The sequence below is a fragment of the Phyllobates terribilis genome, unplaced genomic scaffold (genome assembly GCF_046119375.1).
Source record: "Phyllobates terribilis strain yellow unplaced genomic scaffold, ASM4611937v1 Scaffold_3__8_contigs__length_932513732, whole genome shotgun sequence".
In the NCBI taxonomy this organism is placed as follows: Eukaryota; Metazoa; Chordata; class Amphibia; order Anura; family Dendrobatidae; genus Phyllobates; species Phyllobates terribilis.
The window spans coordinates 20,751,379-20,778,853 of NW_027362763.1; the positions used below are offsets into that span (position 1 = coordinate 20,751,379).

At 43.4% G+C, this 27,475-nt stretch overlaps 1 protein-coding gene across 1 annotated transcript in view; it reads right to left on the reverse strand.

Moving 5' to 3' along the window:
* Positions 1-482: 482 nt before the first annotated feature.
* Positions 483-27,475, reverse strand: part of LOC141258702 (uncharacterized) — a 43,034-nt gene continuing 16,041 nt past the window's right edge. Inside the window, exons 3-7 of the mRNA XM_073673722.1 lie at positions 13,969-14,145; positions 13,700-13,891; positions 13,432-13,596; positions 9,864-9,987; positions 483-2,059 (exon numbers count right to left, since the gene is read on the reverse strand). Coding sequence (XP_073529823.1) covers positions 651-2,059; positions 9,864-9,987; positions 13,432-13,596; positions 13,700-13,891; positions 13,969-14,145 — 2,067 coding nt within the window. The 3' untranslated portion in view covers positions 483-650. The remainder of the gene's footprint in view (positions 2,060-9,863; positions 9,988-13,431; positions 13,597-13,699; positions 13,892-13,968; positions 14,146-27,475) is intronic.

Here is a 27,475-nt window from a genome sequence, read left to right on the forward strand (position 1 = left end):
TGGGATTGGGTAAAGAGGCTGAAAAGCATGCTGCGCATGCATTCCCTGACGTCCTCCATTCAGGCAAAGTTAACCCTCCTGACCCTTGACGGGGAGGCCCAACAGATGGCTATATACCGCCCACCTAGGGACCGTGACACTGTGGATAAGGTGATAAAAATCTTGGAGGACATGCACCATGGACTTAGGACACCTTCACATGCGCTTGTTCATGCGGGTCCAAGGGGACAGTGAGGCTGTAGTTCAGTATGTTAATGCATTGCAGGAAGTGACGGTCCACATCACCAACAAGACCCAAGACAGGCACAGAGGGTTGGGTCCATTGGATGAAGTACTGGCGGACCAACTAGTTGCTGGTAGTGCCGGTATCACATAAAAATTCCAATAAAATACATTTAAACGTGTTTGTAACATGAAAAATGTTTGAAAAGTTTGCAGGGTATGAAGAGTTTTTCAAGGCACTGTATGTTTATTTCTTGTTTATGTCCACAATTCTTGTCCTCAAGGGATCTATGTCACAAGATGACCTCAGGTAAATGTAATTTAGGTGTCTGACAGATCCACAGAAAAGTTTAATGTCTACAAATACAATTTTTGACTTTTAAAACAAAAATATAATCCGCTTTATAATTTATTTGTAAAATATTTTTTCATATAAAACAGCTTCCCCCCTGTGTGCGACTTCTCTGATGACTATGGAGTTTGTCTTTGCTAATAAAGCATTTCCCACATTCGGAGCATGAATACGGCTTCTCTACTGTGTAACTTCTCTGATGTTTAACCTGAAATGATTCATTTATAGAAACATTTTCCACACTCTGAACATGAACTTTCTTATGTCTGAGAAGACTTGATTCATATATAAAACAGAGCCCACATTCGCTACATGTAACCGGATTCTCTCCAGTGTGATCTCTTAGATGAGAACTTAGCAAAGCTTCAGTATGGAAACATTTCCCACATTCTGAACATGAATACGGCTTTTCCTCTGTGTGCATTTTCATATGATTAGTAAGATTTGCTTTACTCATAAAGAATTTTCCGCATTCTGAACATGTATATGGCTTTTCTTCTGTGTGCATTTTCACATGAGAAATAAGATATGATTTACGCAGAAAACATTTTCCACATTCTGAACATGAGTATGTCTCTCTTGTATGAATTCTCTCATGTGCAATAAGACTTAATTTTTGTTTAAAAACTTTCTGACATATTAAACAGGAATACGGCTTCTCTCCTGTGTGACTTTTGCCATGTGCAACAATATGTGATTTTTTTCTAAAACATTTTCCACATTCTGAACATGAATACGGCTTCTCTCCTGTGTGAATTCTCTTATGTTTAAGAAGGTTTGATTTATCTATAAAACATTTCCCACAGTCTGAACATGAGTGCGGCTTCTCTCCTGTGTGAATTCTCTCATGTGAAATAAGACTTGCTTTATATGTAAAACTTTTCTGGCATACTGAACATGAATACGGCTTCTCTCCTGTGTGAACTCTCACATGTATAACAAGATGTGATTTTATAGTAAAACATTTCCCACATTCTGAACATGAATACGGCTTCACTTTATGAATTCTCCCATGTATTGCAAGATCTGATTTATCTATAAACCATTTTCCGCATTCTGAACATGAAAATGGTCTTTCTCCTGTATGAATTCTCTGATGCCTAATAAGAAAAGCTTTGATAATAAAACATTTCCCACATTCTGAACATGAATACGGCTTCTCTCCTGTGTGAATTTTCTCATGTTTAACAAGGTGTGATTTTTGGGAAAAACATTTCCCACATTCTGAACATGAAAACAGCCTTTCTCTTGTATGAATTCTCTGATGTCTAATAAGATGATGTTTCTTTGAAAAGTATTTCGCACATTCTGGACATGAATACGGCTTCGCTCTTGTGTGAATTCTCATATCTTTAACATGATGTTCTGGACGTACATTAACGGTAAAAAGATTTTCTTCTGAAGACTGATACAAGATTTCTTCATTTTTTACATTATATTTTAGCGATATCGGGACATTTCCTTCAGAACTCTTACTTGAATTTTCTGTTAGAAATAAAAATAGATTTCATTATTTGTTTTCAACAACAACTTAGACAAATTTCCAAACATTCCTATTAGACTGGAAATTCACGTTATTATTGGTGCAGTAAGCTCCTGAGCAAGTTCGAAACACCGGCACCCACCATGTAAGTTGTATGTATGTCCCATATTAATAAGGGGTCAAGAAATCTTCACCATTGTGTTGTAAATTTTTTGGTCTCTTTCCCAATTGGTCACCTATTCTTTCACAAAGAGACTTCAGCCTCTATAGATACATTGAACATGATGCACATTTGTTGTGGATTTTGTTGCGTAAAGTTCTACAACTGCCCCTTTCATCTGAAACAATGCTAATCAGATGAATGGAATCGATTTTCAGTCAGAGAAATTTCTGAAACAAAATCCATAACACGCATGTTACCCCTTAATCAGCTTTTTAGTGCTGAGTCCAACACCCGCCAATATGATATTGGTCTATCCTGGATCCAGGTACAGCACACATGGAATTTCAACAATTCGTGTCAAAGTAAAAATACTCTTTTAAATATATTAAAAATGGGGGATTGGCCCAAATACACACAAGTTAAAAAACCTATGGGAGAAATATGTCAGCAGTAACTTTAGACAACATGACAGTAATACATTTAAGATGCTAAATAATATCCGTGCTCATAATAAACAGGTTAGATCTCACCAAAGTCTGATGAAGTCGTATTAAGATTCAAAGAGCATCCAGGTATCGTTCACAGGATAAATAGGACACTAGTGCTGTCTAATTTCCCTGTGGTGCCCCATATGGTAGTTCCCACCATAACAAGGACAGTACCCAAGTGTTATACTGGCACTGATTGGTATAACCCTAAAACTCCCTCCCGACGCGCTTTTACCTCAGTAATGAGGAGTCATCAGAGGAGTAGGTTTGCAGAGGGCAAAAAGGGAGAAGATCCGGTAGTGACAGCTTCTTCTCATCAGGCGTGCAGAATGCGGCACCACATGTTCACAAAAAATGACTCTGCATGCCTGAAGAAAGGAATCTTGCACTTTGTAAACCTGATCTTAAAGAGAATCTGGGACCAGCATGACGTAGATACCACTGATACATAGATCGTTGAACATAATGATGGAACTGGGAGCAGTCGGTTCCTTGTGCCACCTTTCAGCTAGGTTGGTTGAGTCTTAGCACAGCAGACACAATGATGTCACTAGAGATCACCCACAACGCAGAGCCACAGTCAACACACTGTACAGAGTGAAGCAGTGCATCGGAGGGAACAAGTCATTTTTATTTCATTTTTTATACTTATCAGTACTTTGGGTACAATCATAGTGTGGGATAATTATACTGTGTGGATGAAGCTGTGCAGGGCATCATACCGTGTGGATGAAGCTGTGGGGACATCATACCGTGTGGATGAAGCTGTGGGGACATCATACCGTGTGGATGAAGCTGTGGGGACATCATACCGTGTGGATGAAGCTGTGGGGACATCATACTGTGTGGATGAAGCTGTGCGGGGCATCATACTGTGTGGATGAAGCTGTGCGGGGCATCATACTGTGTGGATGAAGCTGTGCGGGGCATCATACTGTGTGGATTAAGCTTTGTGGGACATCCTACCATGTATAGGGGGGCTGTGAGGACACCGCTAATGTTGTCATCTCAGTTTCACGAAGACTGGCCTCTCACCTTTACACTTGTCCTCTCCCTTTCATCGAGGTTAGTCTCTCACCTTTAGACTTGTCAATGCACTTAATGTTTTGAAATTACTAAGATTTCTCTACTATGATCTAAAATGATCTATCACATACATTAATGACATAAGGTTTTAGCACATAATTCCCATTTTTCAGTTATCTGTAGTACTGTCTGGTGGTTTCCTTAAATCTCTAAAAAAAAAAAAAAAAATAAGGACTTCCAAGAGTCCCCTTCCGAAAGGGTTATCTCCCTCCAAGACATTCTCCAAACAGATGTCTGTGTTACTATTGAGTAGCCTGAGGCAGCATCACTTCTAGGCCATCGTATTAATACATACATTATGAACCCACACACATTGCGGTGCTCAAAACAAATCCACAGCTTAGCATCACCTCACAGCAGGGGTGGTGTAAAGACCCAGTCATGTCCCACCGCTGATCCAAGAAGGAAGATCTAGAAGAAATGTTATGGAATCCAATACACATTAGGGTCAAATCCCTGGATCACCAGGAGAACAGAATGTGTAGACTATGGGATCCTCCTGTGGTTCTTGCTTCCCCAATAACTGTGTCTGAGAAGTTCTCAACAATCATCAGGGGTAGAACAAAGGAGACCCCTGGACTTCCAGACCATGTCACAGAGCAAACCTGCTCCTCTACCATGATTTTAAAGACAAAGTTTCCTGCTCCAATCTTAGGACTGAAGAAGTCTTAATCTTTTATGTAAGAATAACAAGTCTACAATTTTTTTTTCAGATGCCAAGGTTTTTTCAATGGATTTAGGGTATTTTGAGGGTGATGAATTAAAATATCCCATTACTTTTGCTGAATTGGTTCTAGTTTTTGAGATAATTTGTCAATATAAATAATGCATTCCCCCAATGCGACTTGTGTGTGATAACAGATGCAATAGCTTTTGGACTTTAGGTAATGAAATATCCCATATAATTATTTTGTATTTCAACTTGTAGGCTTACAATGCTATCAAAGCCAGAATTCTACTGTAATTAACTACAAAATATGTCAGAAACTAGAGCCAATCTCAAAACCGAAGTCAAATACTTAAATCAGGAACATAAACCTAATATAAAACCGTTCAGACATCACTGGCACCAAAATCCACTGTATACCGGTGTAATGTACAGTTGAAACCAGACGTTTCCATCCACTATATATAAAGACACATCTGTACAGTGTCCATTTTAGGACATGATCAGATATCAAAATCAAACATCAGAATGATGTCAGTTTGAGGCTAAATACCCTGTCTGAGAACTGATTCTGATGAGTGATTTTGATGAGTGATTCTGACAAGTGACTCTGACAAGTGACTTTTACAACTGTAATAATAATAATAAAAAAAAAAGTAACTTCGCTGATGGGACTTGAACTCAAAATTCTGTGTCCCAAAACAAGTGCACCAACCACTAAGCTATTAATTTAGTTGTAAAAGCCTTTGAGTTCTATTTGGTTATATGATTTTCAGTGCAAACTTGTCTAAAGCTCATTGGGACTTATGCACAGACTGCAAGCAAGCCAAATTCAAATGATGTTTGATTCTGATGTGTGAGTCTGATGAGTGACTTTCTTCAAACATCAGAATCACAATGACTTTTAGTCACCCTGAGTATTTTCATGGTTGATCTCATAAGACAAGAAAAGCTATCAGTTAGTATCACTTGACTGGATAGTGCAATGGTAAGGCATCAGCCTCTGAAACTACAGTGTCAGAGTTCAAAAACTGATAGGAATAAAAAAATTTTTTTTTTTAATTATGACTGTTTAGCACACAAACTACGGGGGTGTTTTACTTTTAATATCTGACACTCTGTCATCCTGATGTGTTAAGAGTTTCAGACATGCTGTCTATTTGCATGGTAAATTACATAGCCAAAGTAAATTGGGAGGCAATAATTTACTACATATCTATTTCCAAGTGACTTTATATTTGCATAATTTCTTAAAGGGGTCTAATGATAAAATGTCTTTATTGTAAATTTTTATTTCCATCCACCCAAGTACTGGCTGCAAACTCCCAATTTACTTTTGCTATGTAATTTACCATGCAAATAGACAGCGATAGCCTTAATAGCCATAATAAAAATAAAAAAAACATATTCCTATCAGGATTTGAACTCTAACACTGTAGTTCCAGAGGCTGATGCCTTACCATTGCACTATCCAGTCAAGTGATACTAACTGGCAGCTTTTCTTTTCTTATGAGATCAACCATGAAAATACTCAGGGTGACAAAGTCATTGTGATTCTGATTCTGATGTTTGAAGAAAGTCACTCATCAGACTCACATATCAAAATCAAACATCATTTGAATTTGGCTTGCTTGCAGTCTGTGCATAAGTCCCAATGAGTTTTAGACAAGTTTGCACTGAAAATCATATAACCAAATAGAACTCCTAGGTTTTTATAACTGAATTTTTAACTCAGTGGTTAGTGCACTGGCTTTGGGACACAGAATTTTGGGTTCAAGTCCCATCAGCGAACAGTTTTTTTTTTTTATTATTACAGTTGTCAAAGTCACTCGTCAGAATCACTCGTCAGAATCACTCGTCAGAATCACTTGTCAGAATCACTCATCAAATCACTCATCAAAATCACTTGTCAGAATCACTAATCAAAATCACTTGTCAAAATCACTCGTCAGAATCGGTATTTAGCCTCAAACTGACATCATTCTGATGTTTGATTTTGATATCTGATCATGTCCTAAAATGGACACTGTACATCTGCATGTTTTTCTCAGTATCTGACATGAAATCAGAATAAACCTTTCCCGTTTTAGGTCAATTACCATAATTTTTAATATTTGCCAAATGCCAGAATAATGAGAGAGAGAGAATGTTTTTAAGGCATTTTTATTACTTACTGCTAAGTCAAATGCTTCCAAACATTTCATCAGTATTTGGTACCATTGCCCTTAAACTGAATGACTTAGGTGAAACGTTTGGGATCTCCTTCCACAAGCTTCTCACAATAGTTGGTCAGAATTTGGGCTGATTCCTCCTGACAAAACTGGAGTACCTGATCCAGGTGTGTAGGTCGCTTTGCTCGGCGCTCGCAGCCTTTTCAGCTTTGCCCATACATTTTCTATAGGACTGAGAACAGGGCTTTGTCATGTCCTCTCCAAAACATTGACTTTGTTATCCTTAAGCCACTTTGTTACCATTTTGCCAGTATGCTTCGGGTCATTGTCCATTTAAAAGACCCATTTCTGCACAAGCTTTAACTTCCTGGCTGATGTCTTGAGATGTTGCTTCAGTATTGCCACATAATCTTCTTTTCTCATGATGCCATCTATTTTGTGAAGTGCACTAGTCCTTCCTGCAGCAAAACAACCCCACAACCTGATGCTGTCACCCCCATGTTTCACAGTTGGGATAGTGTTTTTACGCTAGCAAATATCTCTCTTTTCCCTTCAAAAGTAATGATGGTCATTATGCCCAAAAATTAAAATTTTAGTTTCATCAGACCACAAGACGTCTCCAAAAATTAAGGGCTTTGTTCCTGTGTGCATTTGCAAACATTAATCTGGCTTTTTTATGTTTCTTTTCGAGTAATGGCTGCTTCCTGGCCTTTCAGCCCATGTTGATACAATACTCATTTCACTTTGGTTATTGACACAATTTTACCAGCTTCCGCCATCATCTTCACAAGGTCTTTTGCTTTTGTCCTTCGGTTGATATGCACATGTCGGACCAAAGCACGTTCATCTCTGGGACACAGAAACAGGCTCCTTCTTGAGCGGTATGATGGCTGGACATTCCCATCTTGTTTGTACTTGCGTATAATTGTTTGTACAGATGAACGAGGCACCTTCAGGTATCTTGAAATAGTACCCGAGGATGAGCCAGACTTGTGCAAGTCCTCAATTCTCTTACTAATATCTTGGCTGATTTCTTTAGACTTTCCAATGATGCTACACAAAGAAGCAGTGTGTTTCAGGTGTGCATTAAAATACATCCACAGGTGTGTCTCAACTCAGATGTTGCCAAAAAATCTATCAGAAGCCTCCAAACACATGACATCATCATATTATGGGCAGTCCAGAATTGTTTAAAGGCATAGTAATCGTAGTGAATGGAAACTTTTGACTTTGCAGTAAGTAATTAAAATGGCTTAAAACATTCCCTCTCATTATTCTGGTATTTGGCAAATATTAAACTTTATGGTAATTCTAATTGACCCAAAACAGGAAAGGTTTATTCTGATTTCATGTCAGATATTGAAAAAAACATGTACCGTACAGACCAAAAGTTTGGACACACCTCATTTAAAGATTTTTCTGTATTTTCAGGACTATGAAAATTGTACATTCACACTGAAGGCATCAAAACTATGAATTACCACATGTGGAATTATATACTTAACAAGACAGTGTGACACAACTGAAAATATGTCTTATATTCTAGGTTCTTCACAGTAGCCACTTTTTGCTTTGATGACTGCTTTGCACACTCTTGGCATTCTCTTGATGAGCTTCAAGAGGTAGTCACCGGAAATGGTCTTCCAGCAATCTTGAAGGAGTTCCCAGAGATGCTTAGCACTTGTTGGCCCTTTTGCCTTCACTCTGCGGTCCAGCTCATCCCAAACCATCTTGATTGGGTTCTTGTCTGGTGACTGTGGAGGCCAGGTCATCTGGCGTAGCACCCCATCACTCTCCTTCTTGGTCAGATAGCCCTTACATAGCCTGGAGGTGTGTTTGGGGTCATTGTACTGTTGAAAAATAAAAGATCGTCCAACTAAACGCAAATCGGATGGAATAGCATGCCGCTGCAAGATGCTGTGGTAGCCATGCTGGTTCAGTATCCCTTCAATTTTGAATAAATCCCCAACAGTGTCACCAGCAAAGCCCCCCACACCATCACACCTCCTCCTCCATGCTTCACAGTGGGAACCAGGCATGTAGAGTCCATCCGTTCACCTTTTCTGCGTCGCACAAAGACACGGTGGTTGGAACCAAAGATCTCAAATTTGGACTCATCAGACCAAAGCACAGATTTCCACTGGTCTAATGTCCATTCCTTGTGTTCTTTAGCCCAAACAAGTCTCTTCTGCTTGTTGCCTGTCCTTAGCAGTGGTTTCCTAGCAGCTATTTTACCATGAAGGCCTGCTGCACAAAGTCTCCTCTTAACAGTTGTTGTAGAGATGTGTCTGCTGCTAGAACTCTGTGTGGCATTGACCTGGTCTCTAATCTGAGCTGCTGTTAACCTGCGATTTCTGAGGCTGGTGACTCGGATAAACTTATCCTCAGAAGCAGAGGTGACTCTTGGTCTTCCTTTCCTGGGGCGTTCCTCATGTGAGCCAGTTTCTTTGTAGCGCTTGATGATTTTTGCAACTGCACTTGGGGACACTTTCAAAGTTTTCCCAATTTTTCGGACTGACTGACCTTCATTTCCTAAAGTAATGATGGCCACTCGTTTTTCTTTACTTAGCTGCTTTTTTCTTGCCATAATACAAATTCTAACAGTCTATTCAGTAGGACTATCAGCTGTGTATCCACCAGACTTCTGCACAACACAACTGATGTTCCCAACCCCATTTATAAGGCAAAAAAATCCCACTTATTAAACCTGACAGGGCACACCTGTGAAGTGAAAAACATTTCCGGTGACTACCTCTTGAAGCTCATCAAGAGAATGCCAAGAGTGTGCAAAGCAGTCATCAAAGCAAAAGGTGGCTACTGTGAAGACCCTAGAATATAAGACATATTTTCAGTTGTTTCACACTTTTTTGTTAAGTATATAATTCCACATGTGTTAATTCATGGTTTTGATGCCTTCAGTGTGAATGTACAATTTTCATAGTCATGAAAATACAGAAAAATCTTTAAATGAGACGGTGTGTCCAAACTTTTGGTCTGTACTGTATGTGTGTATTTTTATATAGTGTATGGAAACTTCTGGTTTCAACTGTATACACTACTGATCAGTGCACATTCAGACAACGAACCAAAAGGCAATAATTATACTAACCGGTAATTACAGACACGTGTCTGCACGGCCTGGGACAGCGGTGAGGATGAACTACATCTGCCAGCGCCGACCACAGAAACGACCACAACAACCACAAAGAAATGACTGAGGTCTCCTCTTACCTGGTGACACCAGAGGCCGGTGCTCCTCCACCACAACGTCCTGATACTGATCCCAGTGTCCTCCTACATAATCCCACTCCTCCATGGAGAAATAGAGAGCGAGGTCCTGACACCGGAGAGGAACCTGACAACCAACGAGAACGACATCACCCAGAATCCTCCAGTGTATACTGTATAATCTCACAGCAGTCTCCTCTCATCACCCAGAATCCTCCAGTGTATCTGTATAATCTCCCAGCAGTCTCCTCTCATCACCCAGAATCCTCCAGTGTATACTGTATAATCTCCCAGCAGTCTCCTCTCTGCTCATCACCCAGAATCCTCCAGTGTATACTGTATAATCTCCCAGCAGTCTCCCCTCATCACCCAGAATCCTCCAGTGTATACTGTATAATCTCCCAGCAGTCTCCTCTCATCACCCAGAATCCTCCAGTGTATACTGTATAATCTCCCAGCAATCTCCTCTCATCACCCAGAATCCTCCAGTGTATACTGTATAATCTCCCAGCAGTCTCCTCTCATCACCCAGAATCCTCCAGTGTATAATCTCCCAGCAGTCTCAGCTCATCACCCAGAATCCTCCAGTGTATAATCTCCCAGCAGTCTCCTCTCATCACCCAGAATCCTCCAGTGTATAATCTCCCAGCAGTCTCCCCTCATCACCCAGAATCCTCCAGTGTATAATCTCCCAGCAGTCTCAGCTCATCACCCACAATCCTCCAGTGTATAACCTCCCAGCAGTCTCAGCTCATCACCCAGAATCCTCCAGTGTATAATCTCCCAGCAGTCTCCTCTCATCACCCAGAAACCTCCAGTGTATACTGTATAATCTCCCAGCAGTCTCCTCTCATCACCCAGAATCCTCCAGTGTATACTGTATAATCTCCCAGCAGTCTCCTCTCATCACCCAGAATCCTCCAGTGTATACTGTATAATCTCCCAGCAGTCTCCTCTCTGCTCATCACCGAGAATCCTCCAGTGTATACTGTATAATCTCCCAGCAGTCTCCTCTCATCACCCAGAATCCTCCAGTGTATAATCTCCCAGCAGTCTCAGCTCATCACCCAGAATCCTCCAGTGTATAATCTCCCAGCAGTCTCCTCTCATCACCCAGAATCCTCCAGTGTATAATCTCCCAGCAGTCTCCCCTCATCACCCAGAATCCTCCAGTGTATAATCTCCCAGCAGTCTCAGCTCATCACCCAGAATCCTCCAGTGTATAACCTCCCAGCAGTCTCAGCTCATCACCCAGAATCCTCCAGTGTATAATCTCCCAGCAGTCTCCTCTCATCACCCAGAATCCTCCAGTGTATACTGTATAATCTCCCAGCAGTCTCCTCTCATCACCCAGAATCCTCCAGTGTATACTGTATAATCTCCCAGCAGTCTACTCTCCTCTCATCACCCAGAATCCTCAGGTGTATACTGTATAATCTCCCAGCAGTCTCCTCTCATCACCCAGAATCCTCCAGTGTATAATCTCCCAGCAGTCTCCTCTCATCACCCAGAATCCTCCAGTGTATACTGTATAATCTCCCAGCAGTCTCCTCTCCTCTCATCACCCAGAATCCTCCGGTGTATACTGTATAATCTCCCAGCAGTCTCCTCTCATCACCCAGAATCCTCCAGTGTATAATCTCCCAGCAGTCTCCGCTGATCACCCAGAATCCTCCAGTGTATAATCTCCCAGCAGTCTCCTCTCATCACCCAGAATCCTCCAGTGTATAATCTCCCAGCAGTCACCTCTCATCACCCAGAATCCTCCAGTGTATACTGTATAATCTCCCAGCAGTCTCCCCTCATCACCCAGAATCCTCCAGTGTATAATCTCCCAGCAGTCTCCGCTGATCACCCAGAATCCTCCAGTGTATAATCTCCCAGCAGTCTCCTCTCATCACGCAGAATCCTCCAGTGTATAATCTCCCGGCAGTCTCCTCTCATCACCCAGAATCCTCCAGTGTATACTGTATAATCTCCCAGCAGTCTCCTCTCATCACCCAGAATCCTCCAGTGTATAATCTCCCAGCAGTCTCCTCTCATCACCCAGAATCCTCCAGTGCATACTGTATAATCTCCCAGCAGTCTCCTCTCCTCTCATCACCCAGAATCCTCCAGTGTATACTGTATAATCTCCCAGCAGTCTCCTCTCATCACCCAGAATCCTCCAGTGTATACTGTATAATCTCCCAGCAGTCTCCTCTCATCACCCAGAATCCTCCAGTGTATACTGTATAATCTCCCAGCAGTCTCCTCTCATCACCCAGAATCCTCCAGTGTATAATCTCCCAGCAGTCTCCTCTCATCACCCAGAGTCCTCCAGTATATACTGTATAATCTCCCAGCAGTCTCCCCTCATCACCCAGAATCCTCCAGTGTATAATCTCCCAGCAGTCTCCTCTCATCACCCAGAATCCTCCAGTGTATACTGTAAAATCTCCCAGCAGTCTCCCCTCATCACTCAGAATCCTCCAGTGTATACTGTATAATCTCCCAGCAGTCTCCTCTCATCACCCAGAATCCTCCAGTTTATACTGTATAATCTCCCAGCAGTCTCCTCTCATCACCCAGAATCCTCCAGTGTATAATCTCCCAGCAGTCTCCCCTCATCACCCAGAATCCTCCAGTGTATAATCTCCCAGCAGTCTCCTCTCATCACCCAGAATCCTCCAGTGTATAATCTCCCAGCAGTCTCCCCTCGTCACCCAGAATCCTCCAGTGTATAATCTCCCAGCTGTCTCCGCTCATCACCCAGAATTCTCAGTGTATAATCTCCCAGCAGTCTCCTCTCATCACCCAGAATCCTCCAGTGTATAATCTCCCAGCAGTCTCCCCTCATCACCCAGAATCCTCCAGTGTATAATCTCCCAGCAGTCTCCTCTCATCACCCAGAATCCTCCAGTGTATACTGTATAATCTCCCAGCAGTCTCCTCTCATCACCCAGAATCCTCCAGTTTATACTGTATAATCTCCCAGCAGTCTCCTCTCATCACCCAGAATCCTCCAGTGTATACTGTATAATCTCCCAGCAGTCTCCTCTCATCACCCAGAATCCTCCAGTGTATAATCTCCCAGCAGTCTCCCCTCATCACCCAGAATCCTCCAGTGTATACTGTATAATCTCCCAGCAGTCTCCCCTCATCACCCAGAATCCTCCAGTGTATAATCTCCCAGCAGTCTTCTCTCATCACCCAGAATCCTCCAGTGTATAATCTCCCAGCAGTCTCCCCTCATCACCCAGAATCCTCCAGTGTATAATCTCCCAGCAGTCTCCTCTCATCACCCAGAATCCTCCAGTGTATACTGTATAATCTCCCAGCAGTCTCCTCTCATCACCCAGAATCCTCCAGTATATACTGTATAATCTCCCAGCAGTCTCCTCTCATCAACCAGAATCCTCCAGAGCATACTGTGTAATCTTCCAGAAGTCTCCTCTCATCACCCAGAATCCTCCAGTGTATAATCTCCCAGCAGTCACCTCTCATCACCCAGAATCCTCCAGTGTATAATCTCCCAGCAGTCACCTCTCATCACCCAGAATCCTCCAGTGTATAATCTCCCAGCAGTCACCTCTCCGGTCAGCAGCTCAATGATCTTGGTGGTGAGCTCTAGGATCTTCTTCTCCGGTGTCGGGGAGTGCGGGGCTTCTGTGATGGGGCTCTGGATCTGGCTCCGTCCTCCGGACACACAGGGGGTCACACGGTCACCGGACGTCTTCTTCACCACTGTGTGCTCCTGTGTACAGGGAGAGACGCTGATCACCACATAGATTCTACTCATCTTCCATCTTTCCTGTTATAGTAATAGAGATAAGAGTGATCTCATGTCAGACTCTCACCTTTCCCTGTAACAAGTCGATGATCTCCAGGGCGAGGAGTAATATTCCTGCAGTCATGTTGCTTTTGTCCTGGTCGATCCTCGGGGGGTCAGTTTTCATCCTGACGTCCTGGTACTGATCCTTCTGTCCTTCCATGTACTCCCACTCTTCCATGGAGAAATAGACAGCGGCATCCTGACACCTGACAGAAACCTGACACACATATACTGACATCACCCAGAATCCTTCAGTGTATTACAGTAGAATCTCCCAGCATTCCCAGCAGTCACCTCTCCGGTCAGCAGCTCTGTGATCTTGTTGGTGAGATCTAGGATCTTCTTCTCAGGCATTGGGGAGTGCGGGGCTTCTGTGATGGGGCTCTCATTCCTGCTCCTTCTTCTGGATACGTGGTGATGGATGATGGGAGTCTCACAGTTACCCGAGGTCTTCTTTATTATTGTGTAATCCTGTATAAAAAAAAAGATGCTGATCAGTATTCTAGAAAGATAAGAGCAGGACTCATGTGGCACTCACTGCCTGTTTCTGCTGGTTTACTCATTGTTTGAGAGGTTTGAGGGCCCTCGGAGTTGGAGATGGATAGAGTCAACCAAAAGTTGCCGCCTGTAGTTTGGTGGTGGTGTTATCGGGGACGCTCTGTCAGCAATGTGCTGAACACAGCAGTAAGGAGTGAGACTAGCACGGTACAGGCAGTAATATGGGAGACCATTCTGTAGAAAACCTGGAGACTTCTCAGAATAGAAATGAGGATCTCTCAAAGACATCCAATTAGCTATACTAAGAATGGAAGCAGTTTATCAATAAGAGTCTTCTCCTGGCTCATCTCTGTGGTTCTCTCAATAAGATCTATGATCTAAGGAGAGAAGATTATGAGGGATGGCGATGACAAGGAATCTCTAAAGTAGAAGACCACGTTCCTTCTCTGCTATTTAGTTTTCTGAAGACCAACAAAGTGACTGCTTTGGAAGAGAGCAAGTAAGTGTACAGGGCTGATATGAGACCTTGCGGTCCTTGTGATTTAAAGATACCTATCAGCGGAGAGGAGGATACAATTATCAGAGCATCTTGTATATGCAAGTGTGCTTGGAGACCAGATCTCAATTGAAGATACCTAAAAAATTGAGATTTTGGCACCTCATACTACACAATTGATATACAATTGATCAAATGATAAAAATATATTCTGATCATACAGGTCACCTACAAAAAGGATTTTATGGGAAATCCTAGTTTGGGAGGACGGATGAGATACTAGAGGTGGAAAATAGGGATTCCTCCACAGAGGCATGTCTGCCAGAATATGGGTGAAATCTGACATTCGTCTCGCCTGTTTCCACACCAGAAGGGCCGTTTTGTGCATAGGCAACATTTTTGGAGTATCAGGTTTATTCATCTCTAAGAATCCTAGCAGACAGCCAGTGTTTGCCGCTACCACCCGGTGACTCTCTGAGTTTGGCAGCTGAGAGCCTGGCATCCAACTACTTATTTCTTTTAGCTGTACCCCCTAGCTTTTTGGGTCTTTGAAGCGTGGCTAATTTCAGTTTAGGACGAGAGCTTCCCGACACAAATGAGGACATTAATGAGTTCAGTGTTGTATAAAAGGATTTGGGAACTGGTACCGCACTATGATGTAACATGTACAGTGGTGGCCAAAAGTATTGGCACCCCTGCAATTCTGTCAGATAATACTCAGCTTCTTCCTGAAAATGATTGCAATCACAAATTCTTTGGTATTAATATCTTCATTTAATTTGTCTTCAATGAAAAAACACAAAAAGAATTGTCCTAAAGCCAAATTGGATATAATTCCACACAAAACCTAAAAAAGGGGGGTGGACAAAAGTATTGGCACCCTTTGAAAAATCATGTGATGCTTCTCTAATTCGTGTAATTAACAGCACCTGTAACTTACCTGCGGCACCTAACAGGTGTTGGCAATAACTAAATCACACTTGCAGCCAGTTAACATGGATTAAAGTTGACTCAACCTCTGTCCTGTGTCCTTGTGTGTACCACATTGAGCATAGAGAAAAGAAAGAAGACCAAAGAACTGTCTGAGGACTTGAGAAACCAAATTGTGAGGAAGCATGAGCAATCTCAAGGCTACAAGTCCATCTCCAAAGACCTGAATGTTCCTGTGTCTTCCGTGCGCAGTGTCATCAAGAAGTGTAAAGCCCATGGCACTGTGGCTAACCTCCCTAGATGTGGACGGAAAAGAAAAATTGACGAGAGATTTCAACGCAAGATTGTGCGGATGGTGGATAAAGAACCTCGACTAACATCCAAACAAGTTCAAGCTGCCCTGCAGTCCGAGGGTACAACAGTGTCAACCCATACTATCCGTCGGCGTCTGAATGAAAAGGGAGTGTATGGTAGGATACCAAGGAAGACCCCACTTCTTACCCCGAGACATAAAAAAGCCAGGCTGGAGTTTGCCAAAACTTACCTGAGAAAGCCTAAAACGTTTTGGAAGAATGTTCTCTGGTCAGATGAGACAAAAGTAGAGCTTTTTGGGAAAAAGCATCAACATAGAGTGTACAGGAAAAAAAAAGAGGCATTCAAAGAAAAGAACACGGTCCCTACAGTCAAACATGGCGGAGGTTCCCTGATGTTTTGGGGTTGCTTTGCTGCCTCTGGCACTGGACTACTTGACCGTGTGCATGGCATTATGAAGTCTGAAGACTGCCAACAAATTTTTGCAGCATAATGTAGGGCCCAGTGTGAGAAAGCTGGGTCTCCCTCAGAGGTCATGGGTCTTCCAGCAGGACAATGACCCAAAACACACTTCCAAAAGCACTATAAAATGGTTTGAGAGAAAGCACTGGAGACTTCTAAGGTGGCCAGCAATGAGTCCAGACCTGAATCCCATAGAACACCTGTGGAGAGATCTCAAAATGGCAGTTTGGAGAAGGCACCCTTCAAATATCAGGGACCTGGAGCAGTTTGCCAAAGAAGAATGGTCTACAATTCCAGCAGAGCATTGTAAGAAACTCACTGATGGTTACCGGAAGCGGTTGTTCGCAGTTATTTTGGCTAAAGGTTGTGCAACCAAGTATTCGCCCATTTTTGGAGTTTTGTGTGAAATGATCAATGATTTGATTTTTGCTTCATTCTCTTTTGTGTTTTTTCCTTGCAAGCAAATTAAATGAAGATAATAAGACCAAAGAATTTGTGATTGCAGTCATTTTCAGGAAGAAACTGAGTATTATCTGACAGAATTGCAGGGGTGCCAATACTTTTGGCCACCACTGTAACTGAATTTTGGCAGCAGTATCATTTTAATTAGATTTATGCGGCCTGGCACCGATAGAGGCAGCTCCCCCCATAGATTAAATTTCCGTGTAGCATAATCCAATAGAGGCAGAATATTAGCAAGAAAATCCATTTTACTATCCCGGTAATATTGATCCCTAAGTATTTAAAATGTGTAACCACTGGAATATTTGAAAAGGAATCAAGTTGGGTATAAGGCCCACCCAAGAGGGGCAACAGCGCTGACTTGTTCCAGTTTGTGGTGAGGCCAGAAAATCTCCCAAATTTTTCTATAGTAGATATAACCCAGGGCAGAGTATCCTGGACCTGATCCATAAAAATAACCATGTTGTCTGTGTATAGCCCAATGGTATCTGTCCGGTTAGCTATCGATATGCCTTTAATTAGTGTTGCCGAGTGTATTTGGACAGCCAGCGCCTCAATGGTCAGTGCAAATAAAACAGGGGAGAGAGGACAGTCCTGACAAGTCCCCCCTTTCAAGCGAGATGGATGTCGAAGGGAGGCCATTTACTACTACTTTGGCCTTAGGAGCTACATATATGATATGTATCCATTTACGGAACTTTGGGCCAAATCCAAACTTTTGAAGGCATGCCGCCAGAAATGGCCACTCTACTGAATCGAATGCCTTCATGGTGTCTAATGAAGCTAGTGCCCAGTTGTTATCAGGTTGTGTGGTACTATATTGAACTACAGATTGTACCCTTCTAATATTAGTAGAAGTGCTTTTGCCTGGCAATAGTACCTTTCGAGATCTTCTTGCCTTTATTTTGACCTTACAGTTGAATAAAGAGATTTTGATCCTTCCTCCATGCCTCTGTTTTCTGGAGGTAGTGAAGGACAACTCATCTTACATCCAAGGAATGGAACGCTTCTTCTTTTTTATTTGTTGGATTTTGGCAGAAGGAAGGTAGGATTATTTCTTGTGATCTATGGAGGTCCGATACAACTTTTGGTAGAAAAGATGGGTCCAGTTGAAGAACAATTCTGTCGTCCATAATTCTCAAATATGGTAAGTTTATTGAGAAAGCCTGGATTTCTCCCACTCTCCTGGCTGTAGTAATTGCTATTAGGAAGGTTGTTTTCCAGGATAATTTATCCAGCTCTATTGAAGACAAAGGTTTGAATGGTGGTAACGTCAGGCCTTTAAGGACGAAGGTTGATTAGTCTGGGACGAAGACGGGTAGCTGCAGTCATGAACATTTTTATCCAACGATGCTCGGCCAGGCTCTGGTCAAAGTATGAACTTAAGGCTGCAATCTGCACTTTGAGGGTGCTGGGCTTAAAGGCCTTTTTCTAGCCCTTCTTGCAGAAAGTCCAAAATCTGAGCCATATCAGGATGATGGAGATCTGGTGAACCTGGCTTACACCATGTCAGGAAAGTCTTTCATATTTTGCAGAATATGGAATTCATCACTTTTTGCCTACTTTTTTGTAGGATATGGATCAGTCGGTCCGAGAGGCCTTTGGCTATTAAAATCGTGAATTCATAAGCCAGGCCTCTAGATGAAGACTCTCTGGATCCGGATGGAGTATTGGACCTTGGTAGAGAAGATTTCTGATTGTTGGCAGAATCAGGGGACCTTCTATGCTTAGGCTGTTTAGTGCGCCGAACCAGCTCCTCTTTGGCCATAGTGGAGCGACCAGAATTATCTTAACCCTCTCGGCTCTTATCTTTTCTAGTGTTCTGGGTAGAACTGCAATCAGGGGAAAAGCATATTCTACATTGAAACGCCAAAGATGGGCAAATGCATCTACGCCTAAGCAGGTATCGTCTGGATTCAGGGAGAAGTATTGGTTCACTTTGGTATTTTGGCGTCTTGAAAATATGTCTACCTCTGGATAACCCCACCATCTGACCAGCATCTGAAAAATGTCTGAGTTCAGTTTCCATTATCCTGGATGAATGTCTCTCCTGCTCAGAAGATCGGCCTGGATGTTAGCTGAGCCTTTTATATGTAAACCTGATAGGGAGAGAAAATGTTTTTCTGCCCAGGAGAATATTCTCTCCGAGAAGTCTTTCAGGTTCTCGTACTTCGTGCTTCTCTGATGGCAAAGGTGGGCAACAGTAGTCATATTGTCCGAGTAGACTTTTACGTGTTTGCCCCCGATTATTGATGTTGATGTCCTGAGTACCTCCTCCACTGCTTTTAGTTCCCTGAAATTGGAGGATTGTCTGCTGATTTCTTCCCTCCAGAGTCCCTGGAAGGAAGTCTGGGCGACCGCGGCTCCCAAACCTCTCTTGCTGGCATCTACGATTACTGTTATTAGAGGATAGTGGATCCAAGGAACTCCTGTCTTTAGGTTTCTTGGATTGAGCCACCAGGTTAAAGATGTCTTTACCTGAGGGGGGATTAGAATTTTCTTGTTTAAGGAGTTTGGAAATCCGTCCCACTGTGTGAGGATATAGGTCTGCAGCACTCTGGTGTGTGGTTGGGCCCAAGCTACCGATTGTATGCATGCGGTCATGGAGCCAAGGACGGACATTGTGAATCTTAGGGACACTGTTTGTCTGTTGGCAAGAAAGAGGTTTGTTCGTGGAAGTTTAACAGGAAAGTATTTTCTGTAGAGGGGATCAGATCTGACTTTCAGTGATTCACCAAACATCCCAGAGATGTGAGGATCTGGCTTGTTTTTTTGTAGATCTTCCAGAAGAGATGATATTGAGGGACCAACTAGTAGGAAGTCGTCGAGGTAAGGAATAATGCAAATATATTTTTCTTCCTGATGGAGGCTACGACTTCCGCCATAATCTTTGTAAAGATTTGTGGCGCTGAAGATATTCTGAACGGTAAGACATTGAATTGGTAATGTAGTGTCTGTCTTCCTTGGATTATCGCAAATCTTAAGAATTTCCGGTGTAATGCACATGCCCGGGCTGAGCGGCGTGTGCGTGTATATGTAGTGATTCCACTGGACCGTGCCGGAGAGTGAATGCCTGGAGGGGCGTAACTAAGTATTCACCCGATCCGACCAGGGTCGCACGACGGCATACGACGCCAGTGCACCAAGGAGGAACCGAGCAGAGGGACGAGGTGCTACTCCAGGACAGACCCCGGACACGGCTGTTGACCCACACAGGGGAATACAGGAACAGGCAGGTTAGGCTGGCACACAGACTGCTGGGTATAGGCAGACACGGCTGGTATGCAGACTGGCAGATGCTGGTAAGCACGACTGGTATGCAGGCAGGGAGGTACTGGCAGGTACGACAGGTTGGAGCACCGAGTGGATAGGACCCAGTACAGACTGGGACTCAGGAACAGAACCGCAGATGCGGTGGACAAACACAGCAGAGTGAGGCCGCCCAGAGCGGCGAGCAAGAGCAGAACAAGACGAGACAGCCTGGAGCGGTGAGCGAGAGAAGAGCAGGACAAGGCCGCCTGGAGCGGTGAGAGAGAGAGGTGCAGGACGAGACTGCCGAAGCAGCGAGCAAAGGGTCAGAGCAGAGCGAGACTGTCGAAGCAGCAAGCAAAGGGTCAGAGCAGAGCAAGACTGCCGAAGCAGCGAGCAAAGGGTCAGAGCAGAGCGAGACTGCCGGAGCAGTTAAGCAAAGGGTCAGAGCAGAGCGAGACTGCCGGAGCAGCGAGCAAAGGGTAAGAGCAGAGCGAGACTGCCGGAGCAGCGAGCAATGGGTAAGAGCAGAGCGAGACTGCCGGAGCAGCGAGCAAAGGGTCAGAGCAGAGCGAGACTGCCGAAGCAGCAAGCAAAGGGTCAGAGCAGAGCAAGACTGCCGAAGCAGCGAGCAAAGGGTCAGAGCAGAGCGAGACTGCCGGAGCAGTTAAGCAAAGGGTCAGAGCAGAGCGAGACTGCCGGAGCAGCGAGCAAAGGGTAAGAGCAGAGCGAGACTGCCGGAGCAGCGAGCAATGGGTAAGAGCAGAGCGAGACTGCCGGAGCAGCGAGCAAAGGGTCAGAGCAGAGCGAGACTGCCGAAGCAGCAAGCAAAGGGTCAGAGCAGAGCGAGACTGCCGAAGCAGCGAGCAAAGGGTCAGAGCAGAGCGAGACTGCCGGAGCAGTTAAGCAAAGGGTCAGAGCAGAGCGAGACTGCCGGAGCAGCGAGCAAAGGGTAAGAGCAGAGCGAGACTGCCGGAGCAGCGAGCAAAGGGTAAGAGCAGAGCGAGACTGCCGGAGCAGCGAGCAAAGGGTCAGAGCAGAGCGAGACTGCCGGAGCAGCGAGCAAAGGGTCAGAGCAGAGCAAGACTGCCGGAGCAGTGAGCAAGGCAGAGCAGGCAAGAACCGCCGGAGCGGTGAGCAAGGCAGAGCAGAGGGGACAGGGCTCTGTTCACACGGAACAGACTGGAAGGGAAAGGCAGAACCAGGTACACACAGGATACTTGCAATGAAGTAGCGAGTGGACTCTAAACTCACAAACGGGAGTACAGGGACAACGAGTAGGAGTTAGGTACGGTATCAGATTCTGCAGGAAAAGGGAAGGTACGGACATAGAGAAAAACAGGTAACAGGCTAGGAGAGTATTCAGACAAGAAAAGACACAGCAGCAAGATACAGGAGTGGGTCTAGGTATGCGGCCCCTAGAGGGCGGAACGAAAAGGCTAGGAGTGTGTTCAGACAGGAACAGGCAAGATACAGGAACGGGTCTAGGTATGCGGCCCCTAGAAGGCGGAAAAAACAGGCTAGGAGCGTGTTCACACTGGCCTGGAAATACAGCCTCCAGGATAGGCAGAAGACAACAGGCTAGAACAGTGATTTTCAACCTTTTTTGAGCCGCGGCACACTTTTTATACTTAGAAAATCCTGGGGCACACCACCAACCAAAATAGCACAAAATGACACTAAAACAGTCATATTATACATATAGTTAATAATATAGATTCTAAATTTATTTTACTCACTCAGTGTGAAACCTGGGCCTGTTTCGATAAACACAAAAGGGATATCCTGGTAGGAATGGTGGAAAGACACACACGAAGCTCTTCCTCAACAGTTCTCAGTTTCTCCCTGTTTTTAGTTTTTATCGCAGTCAAGCTTGAGAAGCCCAGCTCACATAGATATGTGGTTGAAAATGGGAGCAATGTCAAAATAGCTTTGTTGGCCAGAAAGGGGAACTCCTTGGCAACAGATAACCAAAAACTGTCCAAAGGAAGATCAGCAAACTTTAGCTTTAAACCACGATCTTGCTTCAGTTCAACGAGTTCCTCTTGCTCCTTTAAAGTCATGTCCTTTCCAGCAACGGATAATGAGCTGTATGGGTCCCTAACCCAGTCAAGGCATTCTGTGAAGGCTGAAGAGAAATAGAACGATAACTTCTCCTCAAGAGTTTTCAAATGTCTGCCAATCGCTTCGCACATTGCAGCAGTATTGTCATCATGCAGTTTCTCGGTGAGTGGGAACATCTGAAGGTTGCCACCCTGCACATGTTGTTGCCAGAGCTGCACCTTTAAACGGAATCCGTTCATTTTATCAGTGCTTGTAAGCAGGTTTTCATTTCGACCTTGCATCCGTGTGTTTAGTTCATTCAGATATTGAAATATATCAGCCAGGTATGCCAGCAGCTTTGAATAATCGGACCTCTCAATTGTAAGAAAGATTTTAAGTTCCTCTCGCAACTCATACACACGGGCCAGCACTTTGCCGCGTGACAGCCACCTGACCTCCGTGTGGAGCAATAAGATTTTATGTTCCGCTCCCATTTCTGTACACAAAGACGCAAATAAGCGACATCTCAAAGGTCGCGTCTTCACAAAGTTCGCTATGCGCACAACATCATCCAACACAGGAGCTAGATCTGCTGGTAAGGTCTTTGCAACGAGGGCCTCACGGTGCAAGAAACAGTGGGTAGCAAGAACATCTGGGTTTCTTTCTTTAACCCTACTTACAAAGCCTTTGATGCGCCCGACCATGGCTGCGGCTCCATCAGTGCAGACACCTGTGCAGTTTTCCCATGTAAGTCCACTTGTATCAAGATATTCCGATGTGACTTGGAATATTGCCTCTCCTGTTGATTTTTCTGTCAGTGCCTTGCAAAATAGGAAGTTTTCTCTAATGGCTTCACCATCCACAAAACGCACATTGGCCAACAACTGACAATGTCCACTGATATCCGTCGACTCATCAAGTTGCAAGGCAAATTTCTTACTGATGCGCACCTTTTCCAAAACAACTGTTTCAATGTCCGCAGACAAGTCATCAATCCGTCTGGCAATTGTGTTATCAGAGAGAGGCACTTTAGCTATCTCTTTAGCTGCTTCAGGGCCAAGCATCTCATTTACAATAGCTTTACAAGCTGGTAGTATTAATGTTTCTGCCACAGTGTGGGACTTTTTTGATTTAGCTATGAGTTCAGCAACAAGGTAGCTAGCTTTGAGGGCTCTCTCATTTACCTTTGTGCTTTTTCTCAAAAAAGTTGCCCCTTTCTCATTGTTTGTACGTAAGCGTACAAAATACTCCATCGGTTTATTTTGAACGGAAGGGTGTTTCGTTTGGAGATGGCGTTTAAGTTTGCTTGGCACCATAGCGCTATTGGAAAGCTTCTCACCACACACCAAGCACAGTGGTGTTAGAATCATAGAATCATAGAATGGTAGAGTTGGAAGGGACCTCCTGGGTCATCTGGTCCAACCCCCTGCTCAAAGCAGGATTCACTAAATCATCTCAGACAGATGTCTGTCCAGCCTCTGTTAGAAGACGTCCATTGAAGGGGAACTCACCACCTCTCGTGGCCGCCTGTTCCACTCATTAATCACCCTGTCAAAAAGTTTTTTCTAATATCTAATCTGTGTCTCCTCCCATTTAGTTTCATCCCATTGCTTCTAGTCTTTCCTTGTGCAAATGAGAATAAAGATGATCCTTCTACAATGTGACAGCCCTTGACATATTTGTAGACAGCTATTAAGTCTCCTCTCAGTCTTCTTTTTTGCAAGCTAAACGTTCCCAAATCCTGCAACCGTTCCTCATAGGACATGGTTTGCAGACCAGTCACCATTCTGGTCGCTCTTCTCTGAACTTGCTCCAGTTTGTCGATGTCTTTTTTAAAATGTGGTGCCCAAAACTGTACACAGTATTCCAGATGAGGTCTGACCAAAGAGGAGTAAAGACCGATAATGACTTCACGTGATCTAGACTGTATGCTTCTGTTAATACATCCCAGAATTGTATTTGCCTTTTTTGCTGCTGCATCACACTGTTGACTCATGTTCAGTCCATGATCTATTAGTATACCTAAGTCTTTTTCACATGTACCGTTGCTTAGCTCTATTCCTCCCATTCTGTATATGCTTTTTTCATTTTTATTGCCCAGATGTAGTACTTTGCATTTTTCCCTGTTAAAAACCATTCTGTTGGTTGCTGCCCACTGCTCCAGTTTATTTAGGTCTTTTTGAATCCTCTCTCTCTCTGCTCTAGTATTAGCTATCCCTCCTAGCTTTGTGTCATCAGCAAATTTAATCAGTTTACCCTCAATTCCTTCATCTAAATCATTGATAAAGATGCTGAACAATACAGGTCCCAGGACGGAGCCCTGTGGTACCCCACTTGAGACATTCATCCAGCTGGATGTGAAGCCATTTACAACCACCCTTTGAGTCCGATCACTAAGCCAGTTATGAATCCACCTAACAGTTGCCTGGTCCATTGCATACTTGGTCATTTTTTCAATAAGGATGGTGTGAGATACTTTGTCAAATGCTTTGCTGAAGTCAAGATATACTATATCTACAGCATTTCCCTGATCCACCCAGTCAGTGATTCTGTCATAGAAGGAAATTAAGTTAGTCTGACATGACTTGTTAGTTACAAACCCATGCTGACTCTGGTTAATCACTTCATTCTTATCCATGTACTTACATACATGTTGTTTAACAATTTGTTCAAAGATCTTTCCTGGTATAGAAGTCAGACTCACCGGCCTATAGTTCCCTGGGTCCACCTTCTTCCCCTTTTTGAAGATAGGAACAACATTTGCTCTTCTCCAGTCTTCTGGGACTTCTCCTGTTCTCCAAGAATTTTCAAAGATTATGGAGAGTGGTTCTAAAATTTCTTCTACGATCTCCTTCAGTACTCTGGGGTGTAATTCATCTGGACCTGGAGACTTGAACTCATTTATGTTAGCTAAATATTCCCTCACAATCTTTCTGTTTACAGATAACTTGGATTCTTCTGTTCCTTTGAAAGGACAGTGAAGATCAGTTGATGTTACATTTTCTTTCTGAGAGAAAACAGATGCAAAATAGGAATTAAAAAGTTCGGCCTTCTCAACATCCTCTCTTACCATTTCTCCATTTTCATCCTGTAAAAATCCTATAGCATCTTTGACTTTTCTTTTACTTTTGACATACCCCCAAAATCCTTTTTTATTGCTTTTGACATCTCTTGCAAGCCTTAATTCATTGTCAGCTTTAGCTAACCTGATACGTGCCCTGCAGGATCTGCAGACTGCATTATAATCTTCTTTAGATATGCCTCCCTCTTTCCATTTAATAAACATTTCTTTCTTTCTTTTTAGCATGTGTTTAAGTTCTGTGTTCATCCATCCTGGTTTCCTTAAATGCTTCCCATTCTTCCTACTTTTCGGGATTGTTAACGATTGTGCTTTGAGAATCTCATTTTTAAAAATTTCCCATCCTTCCTGGACATTTTTGTCCTTAAGGACATCCAGCCATTGGATCCCTCCTATTCTCTTTCTGAGTCTCTTAAAATCTGCCTTTCTGAAATCTAACCTTGAAGTTTGAGTCTTCACATGTCTTCCTCCTCTACTTATCCAAAATTCTATAATAGCATGATCGCTGCCTCCTAGCGTCCCAGCCACCTTTACCTCCTCAACCATTTCCTCCCTGTTTATAAGGATTAGATCCAAAGTAGCAGATCCCCTTGTTTTCTCCCCTACCTTTTGGAAGATAAAGTTGTCAGCAAGAGAGGATAAGAATTTGCTTGACCTGTTAGTTTTACTTGAGAGAGATTCCCAACAAATGTCTGGATAGTTGAAATCTCCCATGACCACTACGTCATATTTTTTGGAGAACTTGGTCATTTGATACATAAAGAGTTCATCCATATCTTCAGCTTGCCCAGGTGGCCTGTAGTAAATGCCTACAATGGTGTCCTTTCCGTTGCTCTCTCCTTGTATTCTTACCCAAACAGTTTCCACAGAACTCCCAGTCTCTGAAGCTTCAATCTCTGTGCAGATATACGCTTTTCTAACATACAATGCGACACCTCCTCCTCGTTTATCAAGTCTGTTTCTTGCAAATAAGTTGTATCCTTTTAGCCTTTTATTCCAATCATGTGTATCGTCCCACCAAGTTTCAGTGATTCCAATGACATCATATTTCTTTTCCTGCATTAGTAGTTCCAATTCTCCTTGTTTGTTGCCCATGCTTTGTGCATTTGTATAAAAACATTTTAGTTTGTGATTGGTTTCTCTTCCTCCCATATTTTTATTATTTAAATTGTTTTGTCTTTGTTCTTCCTTTCCACTTCCAGTAGCAGAGATCTCAATAGTATTTGTCAGCTGTATGGCTTTTTCTGGCCTTTTGCTTCCCTTCCCACATTGTTCTAGTTTAAAGCTCTTCTGATGAGTGTAGCAAGGCGACTTCCAAATACATGTTTTCCAGTCTTCGTAAGGTGCACCCCATCTCTAGCAAGTAGTCCATCATATAGGTAATTCATTCCGTGATCCAGAAATCCAAATCCTTGTTGACGGCACCATCGACGTAGCCAGTTGTTCACCTGTAGAATCTTATTCCACCTCATTGTTCCATGGCCATCCACTGGGAGGATGGATGAGAAGACCACCTGCGCTCCCAATTCTTTCACTTTCTTGCCTAAGTCTTCAAAGTCACTGCAGATGGTTTCCAGGTCCTTTCTTGTGGTGTCATTTGTCCCACATGTATTAGCAGGAATGGGTAGTGATCTGTAGGTCTGAAGAGTCTTGATATCCTGTCAGACACATCTTTAATTTTTGCTCCTGGAAGACAGCACATTTCTCTTGAGGTTATGTCTGGTCTGCAGATAGCGGCCTCTGTTCCTCTTAACAGGGAATCCCCCATGACCACCTCTCCGTTTTTTCTTCACAACATTCTTCTTTCTCCATCCAGGAGGATTCTGAGGGCTTAAAAGGTTATTCATTTCTGGCAAAGTCTTATTTTGCTGTATTTCTTCATGGTTCTCCTGCGTGAGAGCCTGGTACTGGTTCCTGAGCAGTATGGGTGCTGACTGCCTCTCGATCCTCCTGCTTCTCTGGGTCACATGCTTCCATTCCTCTGTTTCCTCAGGTGCAGTTCGAATTTCTCTTCTTTCTGAATCATGAAGAGATAATTCTGCTCTGTCTAAGAACTCTTCACCTTCCTTAATGGTTTTCAAGGTAGTTAACCTCTCTTCTAGATTTCCTAACTTTTCCTCCAACAGGGACACAAGCTGCATTTCTGGCATGTGAAGTTTGGCTTTTCCACTGGCAAGTCTGTGAACATGTAGCAGGATATGCAGCTCACCAAATGGCTCCTGGACTCTTCCATGTTCTTACTGTTAATGTTCTGAAAACAGTGAAAAAAG